Source organism: Lycorma delicatula, chromosome 1 (genome assembly GCF_047948215.1).
Source record: "Lycorma delicatula isolate Av1 chromosome 1, ASM4794821v1, whole genome shotgun sequence".
Lineage (NCBI taxonomy): Eukaryota > Metazoa > Arthropoda > Insecta > Hemiptera > Fulgoridae > Lycorma > Lycorma delicatula.
The window spans coordinates 378,816,518-378,840,990 of NC_134455.1; the positions used below are offsets into that span (position 1 = coordinate 378,816,518).

Below are 24,473 nucleotides of genomic sequence, written 5' to 3' on the forward strand. Positions count from 1 at the left end.
CAATCAACTGGTTGTAAAATTACCCTTTGTAGTGTTTTCTCAGGAAACACTGTTTGGTTGCTTCCAATAAAGATGCAGAGGGATCTAGCCAAATCAGGGCGAACTATTTGGGTGTAGGCCCATGTAAATAAGACTTGTGCCTGACTGCAGTTAGGTCTAGCAGTGATAACCCACCAGGTTGGTCTAGTGGTGAACTTGTCATCACAGATCAGCTGATTTTGAAGTCAAAAGTTCTAAGGTTCAAATTCTAGTAAAGGCAGTTAATTTTATACAGATTTCAATTCTAGATTATTATTACCGGTCTGTTCTCTGGTGGTTTGGTTTTTCCATTAACCACACATCTCAGAAAGGAAAAAAGAATAGCGGTGACAGAAGAACTATTCACATATAGGCCAGTGTAATAAGACACGTGCCTAAATACAATTAAATCTACAGTGATGGAGAGAAGTAGCTGCATAAGTTCCTTTTCTAAGGTCGTTCATGAGTGGTTTGTATTTGTTACAAGTTTTTATTGTTAGGTTAATTAATGTACATTTTCATTCCTTACATGGAGAAAAAAAGTAGTTGAAAATTCTTTTCTCAGTCTACCATGCCACCCAGGAGGGCTTCCCCTCCAGGTGAGAACCCACAGTCTAAAAGATTTTAAATGTCAGGTGCCAGAATTAAATAACTATCAGTTTATTGTCAACTTTAATAAAATTACAGATTTATCATTTATCATGCTAATAATTTCTTCAAGGTTCTTATATTACTATAAGGGTGGGTTGATATTTGGGATCTTTAAATGTGAAGTACAATTCTCCCTGTTAAAAGGTCTGTTACGATTTTGAAGTTCCTTCAGTAACTACTGGATAAAAAATTTTTGTGATATATTATTTTAAACTCAAGTCATTGTTCTGTGTAATGCTATAATTTTTTTTCCAAACACATTTGCAGAGGACCATGTAAATATTTCAATTCCTTTTGTTCTGATTTTCCCTCTTTCTCTTCCAGAATTCTTTCATTATGCTATGTTTTTCATTCTTCTGTCCAGCAAATGCACTCCCTTTTTATTTTTGCATTCACAAGAACCCACATATATTCTACTCATTTTTTCTACAATTTTTTTTCTATCTTTACAATCTTTTATTACTATAATTGCTTTATTTAAGTCTTCCTTTAGTTGTTTTATATATGGGGCAGGGTTTTATATTTATCAAAAGTTTTTTTTCAATCTTTCTGAATACATTTCATTCATATGTCTCACAAAATTTAGATTTTGGATTGTGGTTTCAAAATCTTCAAAAGTTTTATCTTTTTTAGGTAGATTTCATAAGAAAGCTACCTAAAACCACCATCAGTTCTCAAAAGTTTATATATACATTTACATATATATGTATATTTCACTTTCACAATAACTGCTGTAACTTTGCACCAATCACTTTCAAATTGATACATAAAATATAAAAACCCAAAATTTCAGTCGAGTTTGTTAATGGACAAAATCGTACTATGGGGGTATTTTTAGAGAAAAACAAAATATCGCTATAACTTTCTTATTAAGTAAAATATCAAATTTGTTTAAAGTTCCTACTATTCTTTGGATAAGGGCCTAAAGTTTTTTGATATCAGCAACTGTTGGCCCAGGGGGTGGAAAAATAGGGTTTTAAAGACAAAAAAAATCATACCTCCCTTAATAGGCACAGTATTGAATAGGTTTAAAGTGGTGGTTAGTCCTTTAAACATTACCTAAAACTTTTGTTTGAAACAATTTTTGATGTGACCAACCTTTATAGCAAGGGATGACCAAAATATTGCTTGAATTGTAAGATGGGGCTTGTCATATGCTAAACATGTGAAACGTTTTTTCACATGCAACCAACCATTGTTGAATTGAGTAAATTCTTAATTTTTCTTAACTTTAAGGTGGAAATATTTTTTATCCTGTATTTAGCACCAGTGAAATCTACCTCTGCTTTCCAGCGTGCTGAAAGGGTTTTTTTTCTCATTTTTTTCCTTAATTTTGTAAATTTTTTTATTTGACTAATTCTGTATCAGTTTCTTTTTTCTTCAGCCGTGGATCATTCTTAAAATTCTCCTTTCAGTTTTTAAAAGTTATTGTAAATTTTTTATATTTGAGATTTGTCTCATAGAGGATTACTGGTATTCAGTACTATATTGTGTTCCAATTTTGCATTTATGGATAAATTTTTCTTGTTATACATATTTTTAGTTAAAAATTTCAATCTCTCAAAAACTATTTTTTGTTTTCAAATGCTTTCTTATCCAAACCATTTGAGGTTATTATTATACCAAGATATTTAAATTTATCTTATATTTAATTTCTCCAAATTTGGTTTCTATACATTTCTTCTTTCGTAAGACTTTGTCATTATTTCTATTTTAGAAAAGGAAATTTGCAAACTAGCATTTTTGCAATTATTTTCAAATCCACAACTTGAGAAATTGCCTCTTTTTCTAAATTAACCAGTAAAATCATCTGTGCAAGCTAAACAATTTACTCTTATTTTTCCTTTCTCTGTCCTGGTACAAAAGCAATTTTGTTAACATTCCAAAATGTTTTCATTATTTTATCTAATGCTAGCTAGGTTAAACAGCCTAGGGGAAAAGGCCACCCTGTCTCTGTTCTTGTTTTTACTTTTAACAATTAAAGATATCTAATTTTTGTTATGCAATTTTTGTGAAAATTAAAATTTTTTATCTCTCTGAATTCATTTAATCATTTTAAAATAAAGAGGAAAATCTATAGATAAAGGAAATTATCTTTTATATTAAGTTATTAAGTTTTCTATTACTATCTTAAGTTTAAAGCTATCATAAGTTTTATTAACATAAAACTAAATTAATGATTGTCTTTTTTATAAAAATAAAAAAAAAACAAGTTTGTTGTGCATAGCTTCTGATTTTAAAATTACATTAATTGTTCAACATTACAGGTAGTATAGCAACTAAATTGGCTTAATGCTATACAGGTCCAATTTTTTATAAAAGCAGTTAACACGTTTTAGGTTAGTGGTAATATATTGTTACATGATCAATTTGCAAAGATGATTCGTGTAGTGGTATTTACCATGATGGTCTCCAAATTGGAACTAATATTTTTTAATTTGTTGTATACCATCAGTGTATGTGCTCAGTTATAAATTTAGATAGATAACAATTATCTTTACTGTTTGTGTTCAACGATTGATTTCATAGTGCATAGTTCTATTCGGCTGCATCCTAGAAGTTCTGCTGCATTTCATGTCATGTCTGTATTTTATTATCCTTTCTTGATCTTAACTTTATTATATACATTGTATTAAAATAGATTGTAGTATAATATATATATATAAATATTACTACAGAATAAAGTAACATGTTGCAGTTTTTAATATATTTTAAAGAAGTTTTTTTACTAGCTTTGAATAAATATTGACTATTTATTTTTTTAGTATTGTATTACTTAAAATAGACATTTACATAAATTTGTTACATGAAATCTTTCTTTACATAATTTGCGTATTGAAGAATCTTTAATTAATGACTTTAAAACTGAACTTTTTTGTTTGAGATACACCTTTGATTAGTACTTTAGACAGTAGTTAAAGAGACAAAACTGATTCAGATTATACTGGTGAGTGCATCTAAAAAATAAGTGTCTGCTTAAAATCTCAAAAAAGAATTATAAAAACTTTTATACAATTTTTTTCAAGAATTAATCAACTACATTTTCATTTAAAAATATTAACTTCAGAGTAAGTAATGCAGTAATTCTGGGTCAACTTTTTAGTTGTTTTTTCAATAGTTTTTTTAGAACTGAGGAAACTGGGATTAAGGAGTTGGTATTTTTGTGTAAGTTAAAATGGCTTTGATAAAAAACCATGACATCAGTCATTTTTGCTGCACAGTTACAATATATTTTATGATGAAAGACTCCTATCACACTTTTACTTTGAAATGAGTGAGGGTGATTGTAATTTACACTTTTTTTTTACAATGAAAGTTAGATTTTTAACTACTTATACCAGTTTCCCATACAACCAATATTCTTACTTTCTCAGTTATAATATAGAATACAAAAAAGTAAAGGAAAGTATTATTATATTACGTATAAAACATTAGATAACTGGTTTTTTTTTTATACGCCTCAACATTTAAGGTGCCAGAGTCCAAAAAAAATCACAATCCAGAATTTGTGTGTGTATATGTGCACGCACGCACATGCACATACATTTTGCTTAATATGTCTTTTAACAGGGAATGAATAATTGTGAAATTTTTCATGGTAATCATTCATGTGTGACATGAATGCTATCAAATCTTATAAAGACTGAATAATAGGGATGGATTTGTTCTCTCTTTACCCCCTGTGGAGCTAAGTACAGCCAGGAAAGTTTTGCAGCCATTACACAGGCTTTTCTCTTTGTTATTATCTACTTTTCCTGTATTTCTGATTATTTATATAATGAGAATTATAAAAACATTCTAATTATTTCATCCATTATTTTATTTTCACAAATAGGTATCTTTATTTGAGGCAAGGACATGGACAAGAATTATAATCTGTTCTTTGAGACACTTGTTTAAAAAAAATAAACAGTACAATTATAAAAATACACATGGTATTATTTAATATTCATTTTTTAATTATTAGCAAACTTCAAAGTCTTTTGGTTTTTCACCAGCTAGTGGAGGTGGTCCAGCATAAAGTCTTGTCAGATCAATTATTTCCTGTGCTGCTCTTAATCCACTGAGTCGAGCTCCATTAACAGTTGAATATTGACTAGGACATGTGGCTTCTCCTGCAAATAGTATAATTGGTGCTATTTCAGGTGGATGTGTAGCATCTGGTGCCATTGTTGCTACAGGTACTGGTGCAGCTAAGTCACATTGATGACCTAATGTGGTCTCTATAGCCATAAAGCTATTTGATCCTAAAAAGTATGGGCTTGATTTCCACTTTGATCTAAGAACACTGTTGGGATAAGGTATGGAAGGATCACCAGTAAATTTTCTTAGTAAAGCAGTTATGTCTTCGGCAACCTTGTGGTCAGAAATTTTTTCAACATTATCTGCATGCGAACCGGCTACCATCACCATTAAGACTTGTTGAGATCCTTGCAGTTCTGTTAAGCTGCTTATGCCGCTAACCCAGTCCTTTGTATCTTTTAATTCTGACCTATTCCATGCTAGATGGATAGTGCCCTCTCCCCAAATCCAAAATGGTCTTGAATATTCTAAAAAGATTTTACTACAATTACCATAACCAATTTTTTTTATTGCTTCCAGTTTTTCTGCTGGAAGTTGAGGTGTAAACAATTTATGTTCTACTCCAGATTTAAGAACACCGAGTGAAACTGTAACAATCACATAATCGCCACAGTATATCGACCCATCACAACATTTTACTGCTACTCTTGCTGCTACTTTTGCATTTTCATCGCACACTTTAGTCCATTGAATACTATTTACCACTTTTTTATAAGAAATGTTTTTATCTGGTATTTGTCTAAGCAATGGAGCTAGTATAGCAACAAATCCTATTGGAATACTAATTTCCTCTTCCGATATTCTAGTAAAACTACCCAATAAATCAGCAGAAATTAAATTTAGATCAGTTCCCCATCTGTTAGATAAAGAGTTTATTTGTCCATACATTACACTTGATGCATTTTCACGTTGATGTTCTGGGAAATTTTTTAATTCTTGATCGATTGCAAGCGATAAAAAGTTCATTAATGTTCCATGTTCACGACCAGAATTTAGATCATACAAACTATAAGCTCGATTTTCTATTTGTTTAAATGTAAGATATGCTTTAATTGCAACAGCTTTATTAATAGGTTTACTATCACTTTTCATATATATACAACCTGAAGGACTTGGTTTATTGGCATACTTTGGATGTAACAGTCCTTCTTGAGCTGCTAATGTCATTGCACTGTTTGCTATTGAACTTCCAAGAATCCATTGAGCACCCACTTCTGCAACTGTGTTTGCTAGTCTGCAAGAATGGATTCTTCCACCTGGCCTGCACAAAAAGAAAAATTTGTGTCATTAAAAAATGAACACTACATTAACCAGTGAATCCATTTCAGATTGCCTACTACAGCTTAATATATGCTTCTTATTTAGGCTGGATAAGAAAACAATTTATCAGAAGAAAGATTGAGGTAGCATGAACACTAAATTGATATTGAATCAATATCTCCTCCTATGAACAAAATTTAAGGAAGAAGACAACCTTAAAAAGTTCGTATAGTAAGAAAACTTTCACAAAAAGATTTTTAATATATTACAATTTCAAAAAGCTATTAAATATTATCCCTTTATTGTTGTTCTCAATGAAATTTCTGCAACATATTAATAAAGTGAGTTTTCCAACTATCAAATTCCTGTTTACTACACATATTTTTAGCTCTCACTTTCTTATTTTTAATGAATTAATTTTGAAACCAGTTTATTCAATTTTAAACTACTTCTAGTTGATGTAAACGAGTTAATAAATGTCCACTCTTTCAAATGTGTTTAATTTTATTTTAACGTTTTCAAGGACAAAGGCAAATTTTCTAACCGTAACATTTGTGATTTTAAAATATTTTTTTATTTTACTGATATCTAAGGTGTGATCAAAAAGTGTCCAACCTTATTTTGTACTACATCCTGACCCCTCAGAGGAAGATACCCTCCATGTGATGGTTTCAATCGCCATGCCATCCCCTCCATACCTAACCCTTATGGGCTTTACCAAAGGTCATCTCCAAGCCTCAAACAAGACTGAATGACTTTCTAAGAATGAAGAAACTGAACTCTTCCTACCCGAAAGGTAAAAATTAGTTCGACACACAACATATCATAAAACGCAACACAAAACCATAATAAAAATAAATAATGTAACATAAAACATAACTAACAAAAACAAATCTATAGTCAAATAGAAACAATATAACAATAAAACCAAACATAAACACAAAGAAAGCAAGTCCAAGCAAACATCACACTACTTCAGCGATACTTTTTTCGCCAAATATGTAATAAAACTTTCTGCGATCAACCACTCGGCCCAGATTTTCCAATCAACGGAGATCAAGTGTTGACCCGATAATATCAAGCTGACAAATGGTCCCCGTGCACATTAAGTCACACCATTTTTTTTCCCAGACCACTGAGGATGGTCCAGCAGTTACGCATTGAACATCCTCGGTGGTTGCCTGGCCTCTTTTCTTTTTTTTCTTTTTCCTGTTTAGCTTCCGGTAACTACCGTTCAGATAATACTTCAGAGGATGAATGAGGATGATATGTATGAGTGTAAATTAAGCCTTGTACATTCTCAGTTTGACCATACCTGAGATGTGTGGTTAATTGAAACCCAACCACCAAAGAACACCGGTATCCACGATCTAGTATTCAAGTCCGTGTAAAAATAGCTGGCTTTACTAGGACTTGAACGCTGGAACTCTCGACTTCCAAATCTGCTGATTTGGGAAGACGCGTTCACCACTAGACCAACCCGGTGGGTCTCCGTAAATAGCCTACTGGTTTGCAACCACACGCCTAGGTATTTAATAAGTCTAAACGTAGGGATTATCGTGTCACCTACTCTTGACTCGTATTTCTCTGATTCTTCTCCTACCTGTTAAGGCGACCGCCAATGACAATAGGCGCAATAGGTCCACTCCCTTCAAACCACCTTTGTGTACTATCGACCGTGGCTGCTGCACATACTTCTTGTTCCGTCTTGCCGGCGACCAGGAGAGCCAGGTCGTCGGCATAAGCTATCAGTTTGGCGTCCCCTTCAAGCTCCATCAATACTCTGTCAAAGGCCAAGTTCCACAGGAATGGCCCAAGGACTGACCCCTGTGGAACCCACCCCTCGAATATCTCAACCATAATTTCGCCTTCTTCGGTACATACATTTATTTTCCTCTGGTGAAGGTAAGAGTTTACTGTGCCTCTTAGATAATTACTAATATTCCTTTCTCGTAATGCTTGATTGGTTACAAGCCAGGGGAGACAGCCAAAATCGTTCCTGACGTCTAGGAGGACCATTAACGGAATCCTCCTTCGACGCCAGGTGCTCCCGCTCGGTCTGCAGACCAGTTAGTTATGTATTATAACGCATCTACCATGGACCTCCCCTTCACAAAACCGTATTGTCTATGGGAAAATCCACCCGTCGTTTCTAACTCCGCCAATATACGATCAACAATCAGTCTTTCAAATAGTTTACCGATCGTGTTAAACAGACAGATTGGTCGATACGTGACCCCTTCCATCTCTGTATTCCTCTTCTTAGGTACCAGAACCAGTCGTGGCTCTTTCCACCACGCCAGGAAAGGAGAGCTATCTAGGGCCTGATTAAAGGTGTCTAACGCTGTCTAAACGTGTAACACAATCCAGGGGTCTCTGGCCACCATTTCCTTCACTATTTTACCTGGAAACAAATCTGATCCTGGACTCTTGTTGGGGTGTAATGTCACCACAGCATTCTTGAGCTCCCCGATCGTGAACCTCGCGTTGTGTTCGTCATCTCTCTCCACTCTGACTCAACTACTGGGTAGAGTTCCTCTAGAACTCACAGCGCTAGAGGGGCGCTGGTCGGCCAAATCGGTCCATGACCAATTTATAAACCCCCCCCCAGGGGTTTACTTCAAGATCTTCTAGCAGTTCGTGCCGTGCTCCGGCCTTGGTGGCCTTTGTTAATGACATCCTGGCACGGCAGTAATCTTCTCTTAGCCCCTCGTCAAGCTCGTCAAGCAGCTCTCCTTTCGGCTATAACAGAGGACCACCAATAGACTCTACGCTTATCCGTCCTTCCCTCGACTCAGTACGTTTGCATACATTTTCTAAGTATTCTGATAATCTTTCTTGTGTGATTTGGATATCTCCACAGAACATACCTTAGATGTCGTAAAGCAAAATATTAATTTACTACTTTTTTATGAAATAATGCATTGCATAGCTGGTCCAACTCAGAAAGAAAGATATTTATACTTTTTTTTTAATACTACAAAAAGAATGGCAAGATGCATTAAAATTTATTTGTTAAAATAAACTTAAAAATTAAAGACATACAATAACTAAAATAATCATTTTTAAATAAAATTAATTTTACCTTTCTGTAGCCTCCAATACTTTAACATCTGTAATACCTGCTTTTATGAGTCTAGCTGCTGCTGACAATCCTGCCATCCCAGCACCAATTACTATTACCTTTGGACTTGGTTTGCAAGGATCTACTAAATCTTTGTCTACAACACATACTTTTTCCAATTTTCGTTTTTTACATACTAGAATGTTCTTTAAATAATTTTGGGTTGTGTGGAAGAATCTAGATAAAAAATAACAATATATGTATTATGAATGTGTGTATATAGACTGTATAAATACATATTTTAAAAATAAATCCTCAATAAGAATTCTTTTATTACTAAATATGAGTTTTATTCAAAGAGAAAGATAATTTTTCAAAATTTTGTTTTTTTTATAGTTTAGACAGATTCATCCTGTTCAAAATAATGTTATGGACTACTAATATACCGCTCCCAGAACCTTTTTCTACTATTGAAATGTGTTTTGGTATAAATATTGTGGAATAGCTTTCAAATCAGTTGAAGTCTGTATGTATGTAATTAAGTGAATTGGGGTTGCAAACAACAGTTGTGGTTATACTTTGGCAAAAACTGTTAAGGAGGAATGAAGGTACAGTATCATGCCATTGTGCAGCATTCTTGTTTTGTCAACAAGAACGGTCAAAATCATGTGATACAAAATCTTATTAATTTTACTATTCCACAGATGGTCGGTGATTTAATTAAACCATAATACCCACTCGCATAAATTACATTCGATGATGTTGATGTCATCCAGGTTTTACATTGTGTTGTACTTATTTCAAATACTCACAGAAATCATAATGTGTATGATTCATCTATTTTTGCCCAAAAACTTTTTGCAATATGTTTAAAGTTTTTGTAAATGCCTTGCTCAGTTTGAAAAAATTTTACACAATCATTTTTTTCCTCAAGAATCTTTATTGTTTTATTTATTTCAGAAAAATCATTGCAAATATAATCTCACTTACAAGACCAAAGTTTGGTATTTCTAAATAATTATTGTGCGAAGTACCACTAGAAAAGTCGCAAATATTGATATATTCTTGTACTATTTTGAAAGCTTTGGACAAATTTTATGTATTAAATTTTTTTTTTTGAATCCTTTTGAATACATAATTTATTAATAATAGTATAATAATAATAGTTTAAATAATTTTGATGTAAACCTTGATTAGCTATTTATAAATTTTTATGGTTTAAATTAACATTTATAATATCGCAGTTACATATACAACAAACAATAAAGGGTTAGGCTAAATGGTTAAAATGGAAAACAAGATTACTCTCAGAAAAGTGTTAAAGAAAATTTTACTTATTCTGAATTCTTTTTTTAATTAAAAGTATACCTTGATCCCTATTTCAGATAATAATCAGTGCAAAGTACTGATTCAATATTATATAGTTATTAATTCAGTAATAATCTGTCCAATATATACATAAATCTTATAATATATCTAATATTATATTGATTGTTCATCATACATTTGACACCATCATTCTGTTTACAAATGAAATGTACATTGTATGCTGAATATTTGCTCATACAGAAAGCAATCCTGTTTGGTGCGTCTTTTACTAATAAATTAATTTAAAGAAAGAAGAAATAACAATAAAACACATTTATCAAGACAAATAAACAGTGCTTATTTAACACTATAAATGAATATTTTAAAATTTTTAGAAAGGTTTTTTAAAAACCTTTAAAATAAGTGTAAAAAATATATTGTTTTAGGTGCTGAATAGAAAGTATATATTTAGCTTAAAATATCTAAACAGCTAAAACTTGCAATTCAGAAAACCTAACAGCATTTATTGGATCCTCATATGTTGGATAGAGAAAAATTATCACTAGGAAGGTAAAATATAGCATGAACCGTAAACTAGTCAGGAGATATCACTGCCAATTAACAAAATTTTAAGAGACTGGATAAACTGTTTAATTTTAATAAATTTAACACTTTAAAATTTTAAAACTTTATTACATATTAGTCCCCCCCATCATTATTCAAAGGAACTTTCTGAATTACTATTGATAAGTTTTCTAACTACCTAATTTCTGCTTATTATGTAGATTTTCTAAAGCCGTCATTTTCAATAAACTAAGCTTGTGATTAGTTTTAGGCAGTGTTAGACTACAGTTGATTTCTCCAGTCTTTTATATTCCTGTATTATTTGGTTCATTATAAATGGATGGATGAGTTGTGAAGTAATGGAAGTAGTCTAGAGATGTGTTCTACTGGTTAAATTAAAGAAATAAAATTAGATTTTGGCATTCTTGAACTATTATGTTCAGAAATTGTAGAATAATTTTTAAGTTGGGCACAATAGATTTTATTTTAAAATGACAAATATGAAAATTTTTCTGAGTTTGAGCTAGCTTTCACTCTCAATCAAGTTTCTTCAGAGACTATCAATGGAAGTGCTAACTTGTGTCTTTGACTGCCATGCTGGTGAATGGACTATTTTAATTTAGATTGTTGTTTTTGCATATTTCTGAACACTGACTCACTGAAGTTTGTCCTTTTCTTATGATTTTCAGTTGATGTGTATGATTTTCACATTGTTGATTCTTGTGCAAGTGTGATTTATTTCTGTGTGGGTTTCTGAAAGTGGATTCAGTAGTGGTGTGACTTGCTTTTTATACATCTCTTTGTATCGGAATATTGAATTCATTAAGCTAGTGTTTACATATAAAAATAATTTAAAGGATGTGACCAGTAGAAACATTTTTGTCATCTAACTTGTAATTCATACTCAGTGATGCAGTCTGATTTTCAAATATTAAAATTAAATCAAGTTATCCAAATAGCCAACATTTTCAAAAATAAGTTCAAATTGTTTTCAAAACAACTAACAAAATAAAAGGATCATGCAGCAATTATAATAAAAGCATAAGATCAAAATGTTAATCAAAAAGCAGTTAAACATTAAGCAAATGCAGCAAAGGAATAGTGCACAATTAAGCTGCCCTGATTGCTCTAAATACTACATAGGAATAGACTGAACTTAATCACCAATAGATACAACAAACACATACATGTACTACGTACTACAAAATCAATATTTACATTCCCTCATACAAAAATCAGAACATGCACATTTTATGCATAATAGATAAAATCTAAGATCTGAATGCACTTGAACAATATGAAATTTACAAAATACAATTGAACTCAATTAAACTGATTTAAAAAACAAATTCTGTTGTTAAAAAAAAACATATTAAACAAAAAAAAATTTAGATTTAACATGTTATATGATTATATACTGAAAGGTTTTTTTCTAACCTTTCTAAGGTGGGTGGCACTAGCAATAATATTACCAGATACTCCAGTAAGAATGAAGCTGATAATGGTTATAACCTTTATTATACCTTTGCAACCTTACTTTCAAAAGGACTTTGTTAAAAAAAAAATTTACATTAATTCTCTCTGAAGTTAATCATTTTTAAGTATTACTATGTTTTGTCATGTTTTTCAATGAACTTAACATAATTATGGTATTTATTACAGTTATTGAGAAAAATGTGCACAATTTTTTTGTTTATACAAAAGACAAAAATGAAACCATTACCTAAACCTACTTTATACCTTATTTGACAGTAAATTGGTGTACTAATTACAAAAAAAAAAAAAAAAAAAACGAACTTATTAACCGAGTATTTCTGTGGAACATATTTATAATGTCCTTATATCTATCGCAGTAAAGTAAACAAAAAATAATATATTAACAAAAAAGTCTTATTAAATTATTTTAAAACATATTTTTATTATGTGTGGCTTACAGTGGATGGCACATTACTGTAAAAATTCTTGATTTGGTTATAAAACAAAATACACTATTATCAATTTGAAGCACTTATACATTACCTTTTTGAGCCTATGAATTCCATGCCTTGTTTAAAATGAATACAGTTATAACCATTAAAAAATTATTTTATTAAAAATATTTAAAATTTAAAAAAAAAAAATACAAAACTTCCAAACATTAGCCTATTTATTATAAAATAACATATGATAATCCTTTATAAACATGCTTTATAGTTTTGATGCTTTTGGAATACTGAGATAAAAGTTTAATGTAATGTTACAGTTATCAGTAAATTTAGCTTTTTTGTAACTGTATTTGTAAATAGTGGTTACCTTATTTAATTTTAAAACCAAAAGTCCTAATTTAGATTTTAATAATATATTTTATGTATTTTTTTCCATGTAGCTACAGATTGATTCACATCTGATCATAAACTCCAGCTGGTAAAGTGACATTGCTTTTAAATAATATATAAAACACATAAACAATAACTTTAATCTTATGTGTAGCTTAAATATTACTATGTTGTGTCATGTTTTTCAATGAACTTAACATAATTGTAGTATTTATTACAGTTATTGAGAAAAATGTGCACAATTTTTTTTTTTTATACAGATAGACAAAAATGAAACCATTATTATACTTTTATTCAGAAGCATCATTACTTTAATTCAATAATGCTCTGAATAAAAGAGGACTTTAAGGGGATTTGAACAGTAAAAAATAAAAAGAAATTGGTTTGGTTTCTGCATGTTGCATAGATTTCGTTGTTTTTTAAATTGATATAATGATAAAGGTTTTTTTTCCACAAAAAACTATTTTGTTGTACTACCATTTTTGAGCTTCATTATGAACCAGTTTACAGTATATGCCTATAGACTGTTGGCCAATTTGTAAGTAGGTAAAAATAATTAAATCTAATGAAATAAACATTATTAATAAATAATCTAATGAAATAATTTGATTACAATAAACTTAACACTTGTCACAGTACAGGTGAGATTGAATTGCTATTTGAAGACTTGTCAATTACAGTACTATTAGTGACACTTATATTATAGTTATACTTTGTACTTTGCGATAAACAAATTACAAATGAACTGATGAATAATATTGTTTGGTTATTGATACTAAAAGTAAATGCTTTTTGCAAGGAATACACAAGTTTGGTATGCTTGGTCGTTGTAATGCTCATTCAATATGAAGCGCATTAGAGTACCTTAATTTTTGAAAACATTGATCTAGCAACCTTTCAAAAACAATTGTTTAAAAAAAATTTTGAAACATTGAAAACAACCTGATTACAACTATAGTCAAGCATTGAAAAAAAATTGGTATTAAAGAGCTAAAAAGCAATCCTTGAAATTGAAAAAAATGTTGACCGGTAGTAAGATAAAAAGATAGAAGGTAAAAATGGAAGAACAAAGAAGTTCTGATTAAATTAACATATAATCCTGGTATGCACTACTGCATATTTATTTGCTATTGAGCGACTTTAATTTCACTTTTCCATAAATCTTTTTACTGTCATACTCTTTATGTAGTCGGCTGAAAATATCTAATCAGTTTTAATAATCTCTATTCAGGAAAATCTTTATGGCTTTGTAACTGTAATTAAGTATATTAGAAACTTAATTTTAGAAAATTAAAATTTTTAATTATTAAAAAAGTTATATTTTACACAAGCTACTCATTTTTCTTTGTCTTCTTACTATTATCTTAAATTTTCTTTTTCTACTTTTATGCTTGGCATTCCAGTAATTACTAAAACCATGTTCTGATCAGTTCTTGTGTAATGCTACATCGTATTCTTCTCTTCTTGCAGTTGTTTCTATAGTTTCATTATAATCTCTGTGCACCTTTCCTACCATGCTTTTTAAAAACTTCGAGTGGCTACATTTTAATGCATTCAATTCTTGTTGTACACACAGCTCTGATACATATGTTAGAACAAGAATGTAGTAATTCTTGAATAATATTTATTTTTCCTTATCCCATGATTTACTTCTAATCTCCTGCCCTCTGCATTCAACTACTGATTCCCGGACTGTTTTTCCCATTTAAAGATATTTTGCAAGCTAAATATTTATTTAGTAAAGGTAAGTTACTTTTATATGTATTTGAATACTAAACAGTGTATTTATTTAGTGTTTTAAATGTATCTATTTTAAACATGTTCAGCATTATACCAGAATTGTGCTCGACACAGGTCGGTTTTTAACAACACAGATCATACAGGAAATTAAAACTGCAGTTACAAGTTCTCCTCACAAATCTTTGCAGTGACTAACCTAGAGAAAGAAGTCACTAGGTTCAGCCCACACTGCAATGAGGAGAATGCTGAAATATTATCCGTATCGAATCCAGATTTTCCATGAGCTAACTAATGCTGATTATGCTAAATGGGTTCACTACCGTCATCAGTTCAAGAACTTCATTAGAAGCAACATTAGAATTTTAGATCAAGTGTTCTACACAGATTAAGTGTGGTTTCACCTTTGTGGTATGTTAATATTCAGAAATACTAGACCTCGGGGTACTGAAAATCCACACTTTTTTTAATCTGCCTTACACTGTATAATTTTGACAACTAGAAGATTTAATGCGATACTGTTGACATGTTTATTTTACTTTTATACTGTTAGTATAACTTTTGATGTTTACAACATCCACCAATATTATCATCAGCTGAGACTTCCACAATAATTCATTTCTCAGTAAATTTCATTTCATCAACGTTAGAAATTCAACAATCACAGCAGATTCTACTGCTTCATTCTTCATTGTTTATGTCTAAATGGTAAATCATGATTGGACAAGGTGCTGTCAATAATTAACATGCCACAACAATTCCCACATCCTTCTACGGGAATGCCGCAATAGTACCATGTTAATGGACCACATGGACGCCATCCATGTGGTCCATTAACATGGTACAAAAATAAATATTAATGCCACAGATTTTTTTACTAACACCATTACCACCACCACAAAAACAATACGTTTATTTACCACCAACAAGTCCCATGCATTTCTTTACAAACACCATCACCATTGCTAAGAAAGACCATCAATACCTGGTGTTGTTGTTTGTATCAAACTAGAGTGGAAAAAATGTGTATTCATACCAGATTTAAAAATTTCAAGATGGTTTTAAAGTATAGCAATCTTAATCTGATTTTAAATAACCTTCAATGATTCCAGATATTAAACAATTTTTGTTTTTATTTACATTTGGTGTTGTTTGCGAGACCCTTTTTACATCCTTGTAAGAAGTAAAAGAAGTATTCACAAAAATTTTCGGTTTTCAGATTTCAACGGAAATAGTCTTTTTGACCATCCCTGAATCCATTTTGACTTGTTTCATCGTGACGTCTGTACGTACGTATGTATCTCGCATATCTTAAAAAAACGATTAGCCATAGGATACTAAAATTTTGGATTTAGGACTTTTGTAACATCTAGTTGTGCACCTTCCCTTTTGATTGCAATTGACTGGACCATGGACTTTTTCTTAAATGCAGTAATAAGCCCTCACTGAGAGCTTTTCAATAATATGTCATAAGTGGTACTTATTTTCATTGGTTGCAGAATTATAGCCAAATAAAATTGTAATTAATAAAATATTTGGATCGTGCAAGGGGAAGGCACATCGGTTTGAATCTGAATTCATCTCCTTTTTTTTAATTTAAATATATTGATTTATTAATAATTATTAACCTATGATTGTAAAAAAACAATTTACGATAAATAATAATTCAATGATAAGAACAAAAAAAAAATATGAAAAAATATCAGAAGTTATTAATGAAATAAAATTTTATGTACTTTTCATATAAAAAAAAGTGTTATATATAATTCAATAGACGTACAAGGAAATCATGTGGTGTCCACATCAGATTTTCTCCTGTAGTAATGGACCTATAATTAAATGAATAATGGCTGAAGAAATATAGTGTTACGGGACAGTGTAACGGGTTTCTTCCAATTAAGAAGAAAGAGAAAAAATGAAAACAGAAGAATCCAAAAGAACTAACAGGGTTTCTTTATTTAGAATGATCGGTCCATTTAACAATTTGTTCTTTGTAATACAGAAAAAAGCTTCTAATACATTTCCAAAAGCTTGTGTTCGACCAGAAGGATTACCGGACCGTAAAAAGAACTAAAAAGTAGAAAAACGTAAGTGCAGACAATGAAAATTGTTACACTTCAACAATTAAAGGTATGTGGCGGATACTGGTTCTACAGGCCGGTATAAATACTGCCGGGGACTGACATTTTGCAGCAGACCAACAGTAGACTTAGAAGCCCGAGTTCGGTGCAATCTGCGATAAAAGTAAGTGTGTGATAACAATGACTGAATAGCGCGTCAGGAGTATTCTACACTGTACAGTGGTTGAAAACAAGAAGATGTTCAGTGAGTTATTTGCGTACTAAAGAGAAAGTGACACTGTTATATTCAGTGATTACATTCGTATATATTCAATAATGCTAACCTTTCAATAAAGGCATGTTTCTTAGAATCTAAATTCCAAAACCTGCATCCCTGGAAATGATTTATTACTCTTAAATTTTGCAATTCAATATTAACTCCAGATTCTTAGCAGACACCATCCCTCAAAGCGGATATTAATCCGCTTTGAGGATTAATATCCGCTTTGATTCCGATAACAATTTCGGCAAAAATAGATATGACATTTAAAATTGTAAACTTCCAGAAAGAAATTTAACTGGTTATGTTAAAAAAAAATTAATGTATTAAATTATGTAACAAAATTTAGAGTAACATTACACGAACAACATACATTATGTAAATGACAGAAAACAATTTTTTTTTATTTTTGTCTTCTGTCATTTGACTGGGGCTCTCCAAGATTCCCTATCTAGTGCTAGTTGTTTCATTTCAGTATACCCTCTACATCCTACATCCCTAACAATTTGTTTTACATATTCCAAACGAAACGAAGCCTTCAGAAATATAATTTGTTTACATCAAAAATTAATTTAAATGTCAGGAAAAGATTTTTGAAAGTATATGTTTGGAGTGTTGCTTTATATGGAAGTGAAACTTGGACGATCGGAGTATCTGAGAAGAAAAGATTAGCTTTTGAAATGCGGTGCTATAGGAGAATGTTAAAAAAACAGACGTGTGGATAAAGTGACAAATGAAGAGGTGTTGCGGAAAATAAATAAATGTTAAATGTTGCGGCAAATAAAATATAGCTAAACGAAGAGATAGACTTATAGACCACATATTAAGACATCCTGGAATAGTCGCTTTGATATTGGAAGGACAGGTAGAAGGAAAAAATTGTGTAGGCAGGCCACGTTTGGAATATGTAAAACAAATTGTTAGGGATGTAGGATGTAGGGGGTATACCGAAATTAAATGACTAGCACTAAATAGGGAATCTTGGAGAGCTGCATCAAACCAGTCAAATGACTGAAGATAAAAAAAATAAGACAATTGTAATCAGTTATTTCATAGAACTTTTCATATCAAATGGTTCCAAACTGATGCAAAAGAAGGAGGAAATTTTCAAAATACATAACTGTGAAAGACAAAAAAATAAGCTAAATATGGGGAAGCAAGATAACAATGCGTTGTCACAGTAGTCTAATAAACACAACTGCAATATGAAATGTTCGTTTCAATAACGGGGTGTTCTATTTTTTTAAGAACGGAAACTGTTATGAATACAATAAAGAATGCGGTCAATTCAGGTTGCGGTGATACAAATTCATCTTGAGATGATTCCACGATTTTGTTGCCAAGTTTAGAAGGGAAGGTTGGCCGATACTTTTTCTCTATGATCTTCAGTGTTGATACATAACTGACGGATCACACTGTTTACACATTCATTTTTTCAACTCGTTCAACGATGGAGGAACAAAACAAGGTTTTCATCATATGGTGTTGGAAAAGCTTTGTAGCATCGCTAGACGAAGCTTCGTTCAGATTTCTATTGAGAAAAGATTTTGTTGGATATACCTTGCTCTACAGATCGTTCTACGTTCCCGATAGTTTACACCTCAAAGTGAAATGCACTTGCAATATAATTATAATTTCACGAATGAGAAAACTATTAAAGATCGACGAGGTACTTTATGTTAAATGCAATTGGTGATGGTGTTCAAACTATGGATATTTGGATCTCTTCTTGCAGCGGGAATTATCTTCACATAAAGTGGTCTTAATACTGTGTGAAATGTGTTCACTAATATACTGTTTTGTAGATAATAGTAAATATTAGATGTTAACTGTAACTTTATAGGTCAATAAATGTAATTTTGTTAATAGTGCATGTTTGTTTGTTTATTTATTCCCTTCATTTCAATTACAGTAAAGCAGGTAGGGAGGAAGTGGATTAAAATATTTAAGGTAAATGATAGGAGAGAAAGACGTTTTTAACCAGAATTGTTTATTAATCAAGTAAATACATAATTAGATTCTTTTACAATTAAAAGTCTATATACATACACAGATTCAATTATTTAATTTACGATTAGATCCTCAAAAACATCTGCCTTCAAAAGATTGAAACTTGGTTACGGGTGTATTGCATATTCATCCGCCAGACAGTTGCATCTAAGAAACTTAGATGTCATATACAATGATGGAATTAGGTATGCTTTCTGAACAAGCCCGGCAGCTAGTTTAATGTCTGAAGCTGGCATAGTGACATAACATTAGAGAAGAGAAATCTTACTTACCGCATTACCTCTTCCAGATCAGCCAGAATATGGTAATGTGAGTAATAATCAAACATGAAATTGGTTTGACTGATACATTACCAATTTCAATGAGAAAATATCTTCTTGGTTTTTGCCAAACGTAACTGCAAGATTAGACCTCTACTATTGAAAAATAAAAGAAAAACCAGCAGGTGTCATCCAACAGGAATTTTTTCTCCAATCCTAGCTATGAAGGATTATGACACAATAGGGAAGTACATTGTTTCCAATTCTGCCCAAGTTAGCAATGAATGAGTTTTTTAAAAAGAAAATAAGTAAAAGTAATGTGGTTTGAAGGAAACAATGTTATTTAGAAAGAAAAACAGGGAAAGGTTCAAATTGAATCAAGATGAAATGTACACATTAAGAAGGTATGGAAATTACCAATGAAAAAGTGAAGTATTGGTAGAGTCATATGGTGCAGAGAGTTAAATGTGCAAATCAATTAAAACTTACTGTACATAAATAAGAAATAATTTAACTTACTTCTTCATAATTCCCAGCAATGTTTTATGAAACTGTGTTCAATTTTTGAAAGTTCTTGATAAGTTTGTAATGATTTTTTTTAATTTCAAAATCAAACAATATTATAATAAATGAAAAACTAAGAATCTACGAGTGTGAAATTATACATAAAAACACATTAGTGTTTTTAATAAATTATATAAAAATTAGACATACCAATTAAATTAAAAATTGAACACTTTTTCTGAAAAATATGAACTGTACTGATATTTATGAAATCTCTTTAAAAAATAAACAAATTATGAATAACAACAGCTTTGCAACAAAAGCCAGAATAATTTTTATACTGCAATAATCAACTGCAATGAATTATAACAAAAATATAAGTTGGTAAAATAGAACTCAGATATTTCCCTGGACCTAACAGAGCTGTTAAATATAATGAACTTTCTAAAAAAACCTTATTTACCAAATGTGCGCAAAGAAAATTTATCATCTTAACAATCTGGAAAGAAATTTTATTCATTAAATTTAATTATTGCTAATGGAGAACTTTTATATGTACTGTGAACTGTTTTTATACTAAATATGCATTGCCAACTATTTTTGTACTAAAATATTGTACAAAGATTTAATTTTAATTTAATAATAAAAGTGCATTTAAGATAGATATATCGCTTAGACTATCTTTTTCAACAAAACACATAAAAGAAATAGCTCTACTTCTACTAATAATATAAGTACTTAATACTACTTGAAAATTTAATTTTGAATAGAATGGTGTAAGATAAGTTGAATAAAACAAAGAGAAAATTTAGAAAAATTCGAATTTTATTTAGAAACAGCACTACTACATTTGTCAGAAAAGTATTTCTAAACCCTTTTTTGGTGATGTAAAAAATTTGTAGAAATAAAATTTACTGTTAAATATTGCTATTAAAAAATTAAAAAAAAAAAAAACAAAAATGGAATTACACAATAATTGTAAAATAAAAATGACAGTAATTTTTATTAATCACAGTAATGCAATAGATTTTTTGAAAAATTATTATTTCAAAGTTAGCATCAAAACAGCTGATCAGTAATGAGAAAAACTGTATTACTTTAAATAATTCTATAAGGTACATAAGTACATCGGATGCTGTGTAAGTTATATTTTCAAATCACAGCTCTCCTATGGGCAGAAATTTTCTGTACCCAATTCATACCTAATAATCATGAAACCTTTAATAATATTACAAAAACAAAACTTAAAAAGCAATAGTCATATAATAAATCAGTCTTTTGGTTTTATTTTTGTCTACTTCTATTCATAAGAATCACAAATCATTAAAATAATACTGAACTTATACACTTAATTAGAAATCTTGCTTGATGTTACATGACTATTATTTAATAACAATTCAAGTACTTCTTATAACAGCTTCCCGTAATTCCTGATTACAAGCACAGGTAAAAAATCTAACACATTAATTTCTTACAGTTAATAAAACACCCAAATATTCAATTAAACTGTTAGTTTGAGAGATTTCAAAGTTCTAACTCAAACATTTTCAAAATGTAAATAGTTTACAGCTTGTAAAGCTAAAATATTCCAAATATAATGCAGAGATAACTGTGAACCAAAATACTGGAAATATAAATCACACAAGGTACCAGCTCACTGGATAATACATCTTATCAGATGTTGACATTCTATAATTTAATATGTAATTTATAAAATTAGTATGCCATGCCTAGTAGTAGTAGGATTGCCTGGTTGGCATTCATAATTAATTTAGTAAAGTCAATTTTTTCTTTATTGTTGCCCATATCTCCCTCTGTACTAATTAATTAAATTTAAATTACTATTTAATTTAATTTAAATTGATATATGTATATATTATAAATATTTTTTTTAGTGTCTTTTACAATGATAGTAAGATTCATTTACAAATTATTTAAAACTATATTTTTTATACTGAAATACACAAATTATCATGTTAACATTTAATATCATAAATATCAAATTTTTTAAATGCTAATTTGCTATAATTCAAACTCTTTACCGATTTGTGTTAAATACATAATGGTTTAAATAGCCAATAACTTATTATTTCATTAGGAACTTTTAAAAGAAAACTAACAGCTTTTTTAGAGACCATTTCAATGCAGAATTTTTTAGAAAATTATGTTCAATTCTACTAAATATATGAACCTCTTAATAACAATTATATATGTAACATGCCAAAGTGCATTCAGAAAGTAATTTCCATAATCAGGAACACAATATGTTACGTAAAAAACTTATAAATATGTTATAAATAAAACTTCACATATTAATTATATAAAATTAAAAAAAAAAAAAATGTTCCTGATGATGGAAATTACTTTCTGAAAGTGTTTGGACGTGTTACATATATAATTGTTGTAAAGCGATTTATATATTTACTATAATTCTTTATTATACCAATGTGCAATGTTAAACAAAATCAATCTAAATTATGTTCAGTAGATAGTAAATTATAAGAGTAATCTTATGCCCCACAAATTTGAACAAAGTATTCAGTCAATAATTAAAATAATGAAATACTGCAATATAAAGTACATGAAAATTGTGGAAATGTTATGTAGGTGTTTGTGTTCTAGTATTTATTTACGTAAATAAATCTTTTATTCTACTCTGTGTAAAACAATACATTATACACATCACATTAGAAATGGGTATGCTATTGAGAGATAAAAAAATGAACTGTACCAGTATTTGCCTGGATATATCAAGGGAAACTGTGGTAAAACTTTGATCAGAGCAGCATCACAAAATATATGATTAATTATTTAGATTATAGATTTGCCATATTTTTCAGCACCATAAAGTTTACTTTTCTAATATACTACTCAACAGATAAAAAAAAGGAACTGTACCAAATTCTGGCTGGATAGATCAAGGGAAACCATGATAAAACATTAAGCAGCATCACTATTATTAAGATTATATAGCCAGATATCAATCTGTGGAATTACTTAAGTTCATTTATCTATTAAACAACATAAATAATATATTAACAAATAACGGTTGAGGATTATAAATTTGCGGTCACAAAAATAACAAATAATTAGATGAGTATTTATTAATATTTTATTGTTTTGAAATATAAAAAAGTTTATTTAACCCACGGAAAGTAAAATCTAGCATTTACCCTGTTGGACCAAGGGAAACCGTGGTAAAACCTTGATCAGAACAGCTTACAATATTTTATGTTGATAATGTGCTACAATATTAAAGGTATATAATATTGTAAAAGAAATTTATTGGCAATATTCATTGTATGTTATTAATACAATTAATTAGCTTTTAAACAATATAAATAGCTTAAATATTTTTATTTCTTAAATATTGTGCATTTAATGAACTCTGTAAAGAAAAAAATTTAAAGATGATAAAACATTTAATAAAATACTGTATCATAATACAGTTACATATATTAACACAATTTAAAATTAATACTTATTAATATAGCTTTACACAATTTTAACAAAGAATATAAAATGGATTAAATTATAGGTAAAATGATGCCGAGTCCTTGCCAGGAGTAGAACCAGGGTCACTTATCTACAAAAAGATAAAAATCTGATTCAAATCCATTTACAAATGTAATTAATTTACTTCTAATCAAACAAAAATTATTTTATTGACAACAGTATTGTATTTATTGTATTGACATCAGTCAACACTAAACTTGACAACTCAGAACAATTATCAAAACTGTAACTGAGCTTGTAATTTATTAAGGGGTAAAACAAACTCAAACAAATTACATTTAACATTTTATTATAACTGTCATTGTAGGATGATAAATGGGATGTCTTAAAATAAATTCAGACAAAAGGTTTAGCTGAAATTATGTAAAACAATGACTGCACCTTGCTGTTTAGTAAAGGTTGGGTGATGAGTAAAAACATGATGAAATCAGGAAAAATAAAATTTCTTTGCTCAATGCATTTAGATAGATCAACTAACTTAGATATTGAGCTAGAATTATAAATATTTTGTATTAAATGAAACAATTAGGTTGTTTTGATCAAATTTGACCAAAAATCTAAGAATATCTAAGAAATCTAAGAATACTAAGAATGTCACTTCCACAAGGAAATATAATCAATCAACTGACAAAGAGATCACAGTAAGCAAAAATGAAGATGTCAGGCAAAGTAGGTAGAAATGGAAAGATTTTTAAGGCAATTACAATTAAGAAATTCATTCACTCATCAATGAGTGAAGGAAGTGTGTATTAGCTGTGTTCCTACCTGGGTTTATTGTGATAGATGTAGAAATCTGCATCAAATAATAATTAGGTGACAAAAACAGAAAGTAAGTAATATTGA

General features: G+C 30.0%; 1 protein-coding gene across 1 annotated transcript in view; it reads right to left on the minus strand.

Annotated features, from left to right (window-relative positions):
• Nucleotides 1-4,150: 4,150 nt before the first annotated feature.
• LOC142317304 (peroxisomal N(1)-acetyl-spermine/spermidine oxidase-like) overlaps nucleotides 4,151-24,473 on the minus strand; it is a 55,329-nt gene continuing 35,006 nt past the window's right edge. Inside the window, exons 5-6 of the mRNA XM_075353740.1 lie at nucleotides 9,098-9,313; nucleotides 4,151-6,013 (exon numbers count right to left, since the gene is read on the minus strand). Of these exons, the coding sequence (XP_075209855.1) occupies nucleotides 4,633-6,013; nucleotides 9,098-9,174 (1,458 nt within the window). The 5' untranslated portion in view covers nucleotides 9,175-9,313 and the 3' untranslated portion in view covers nucleotides 4,151-4,632. The remainder of the gene's footprint in view (nucleotides 6,014-9,097; nucleotides 9,314-24,473) is intronic.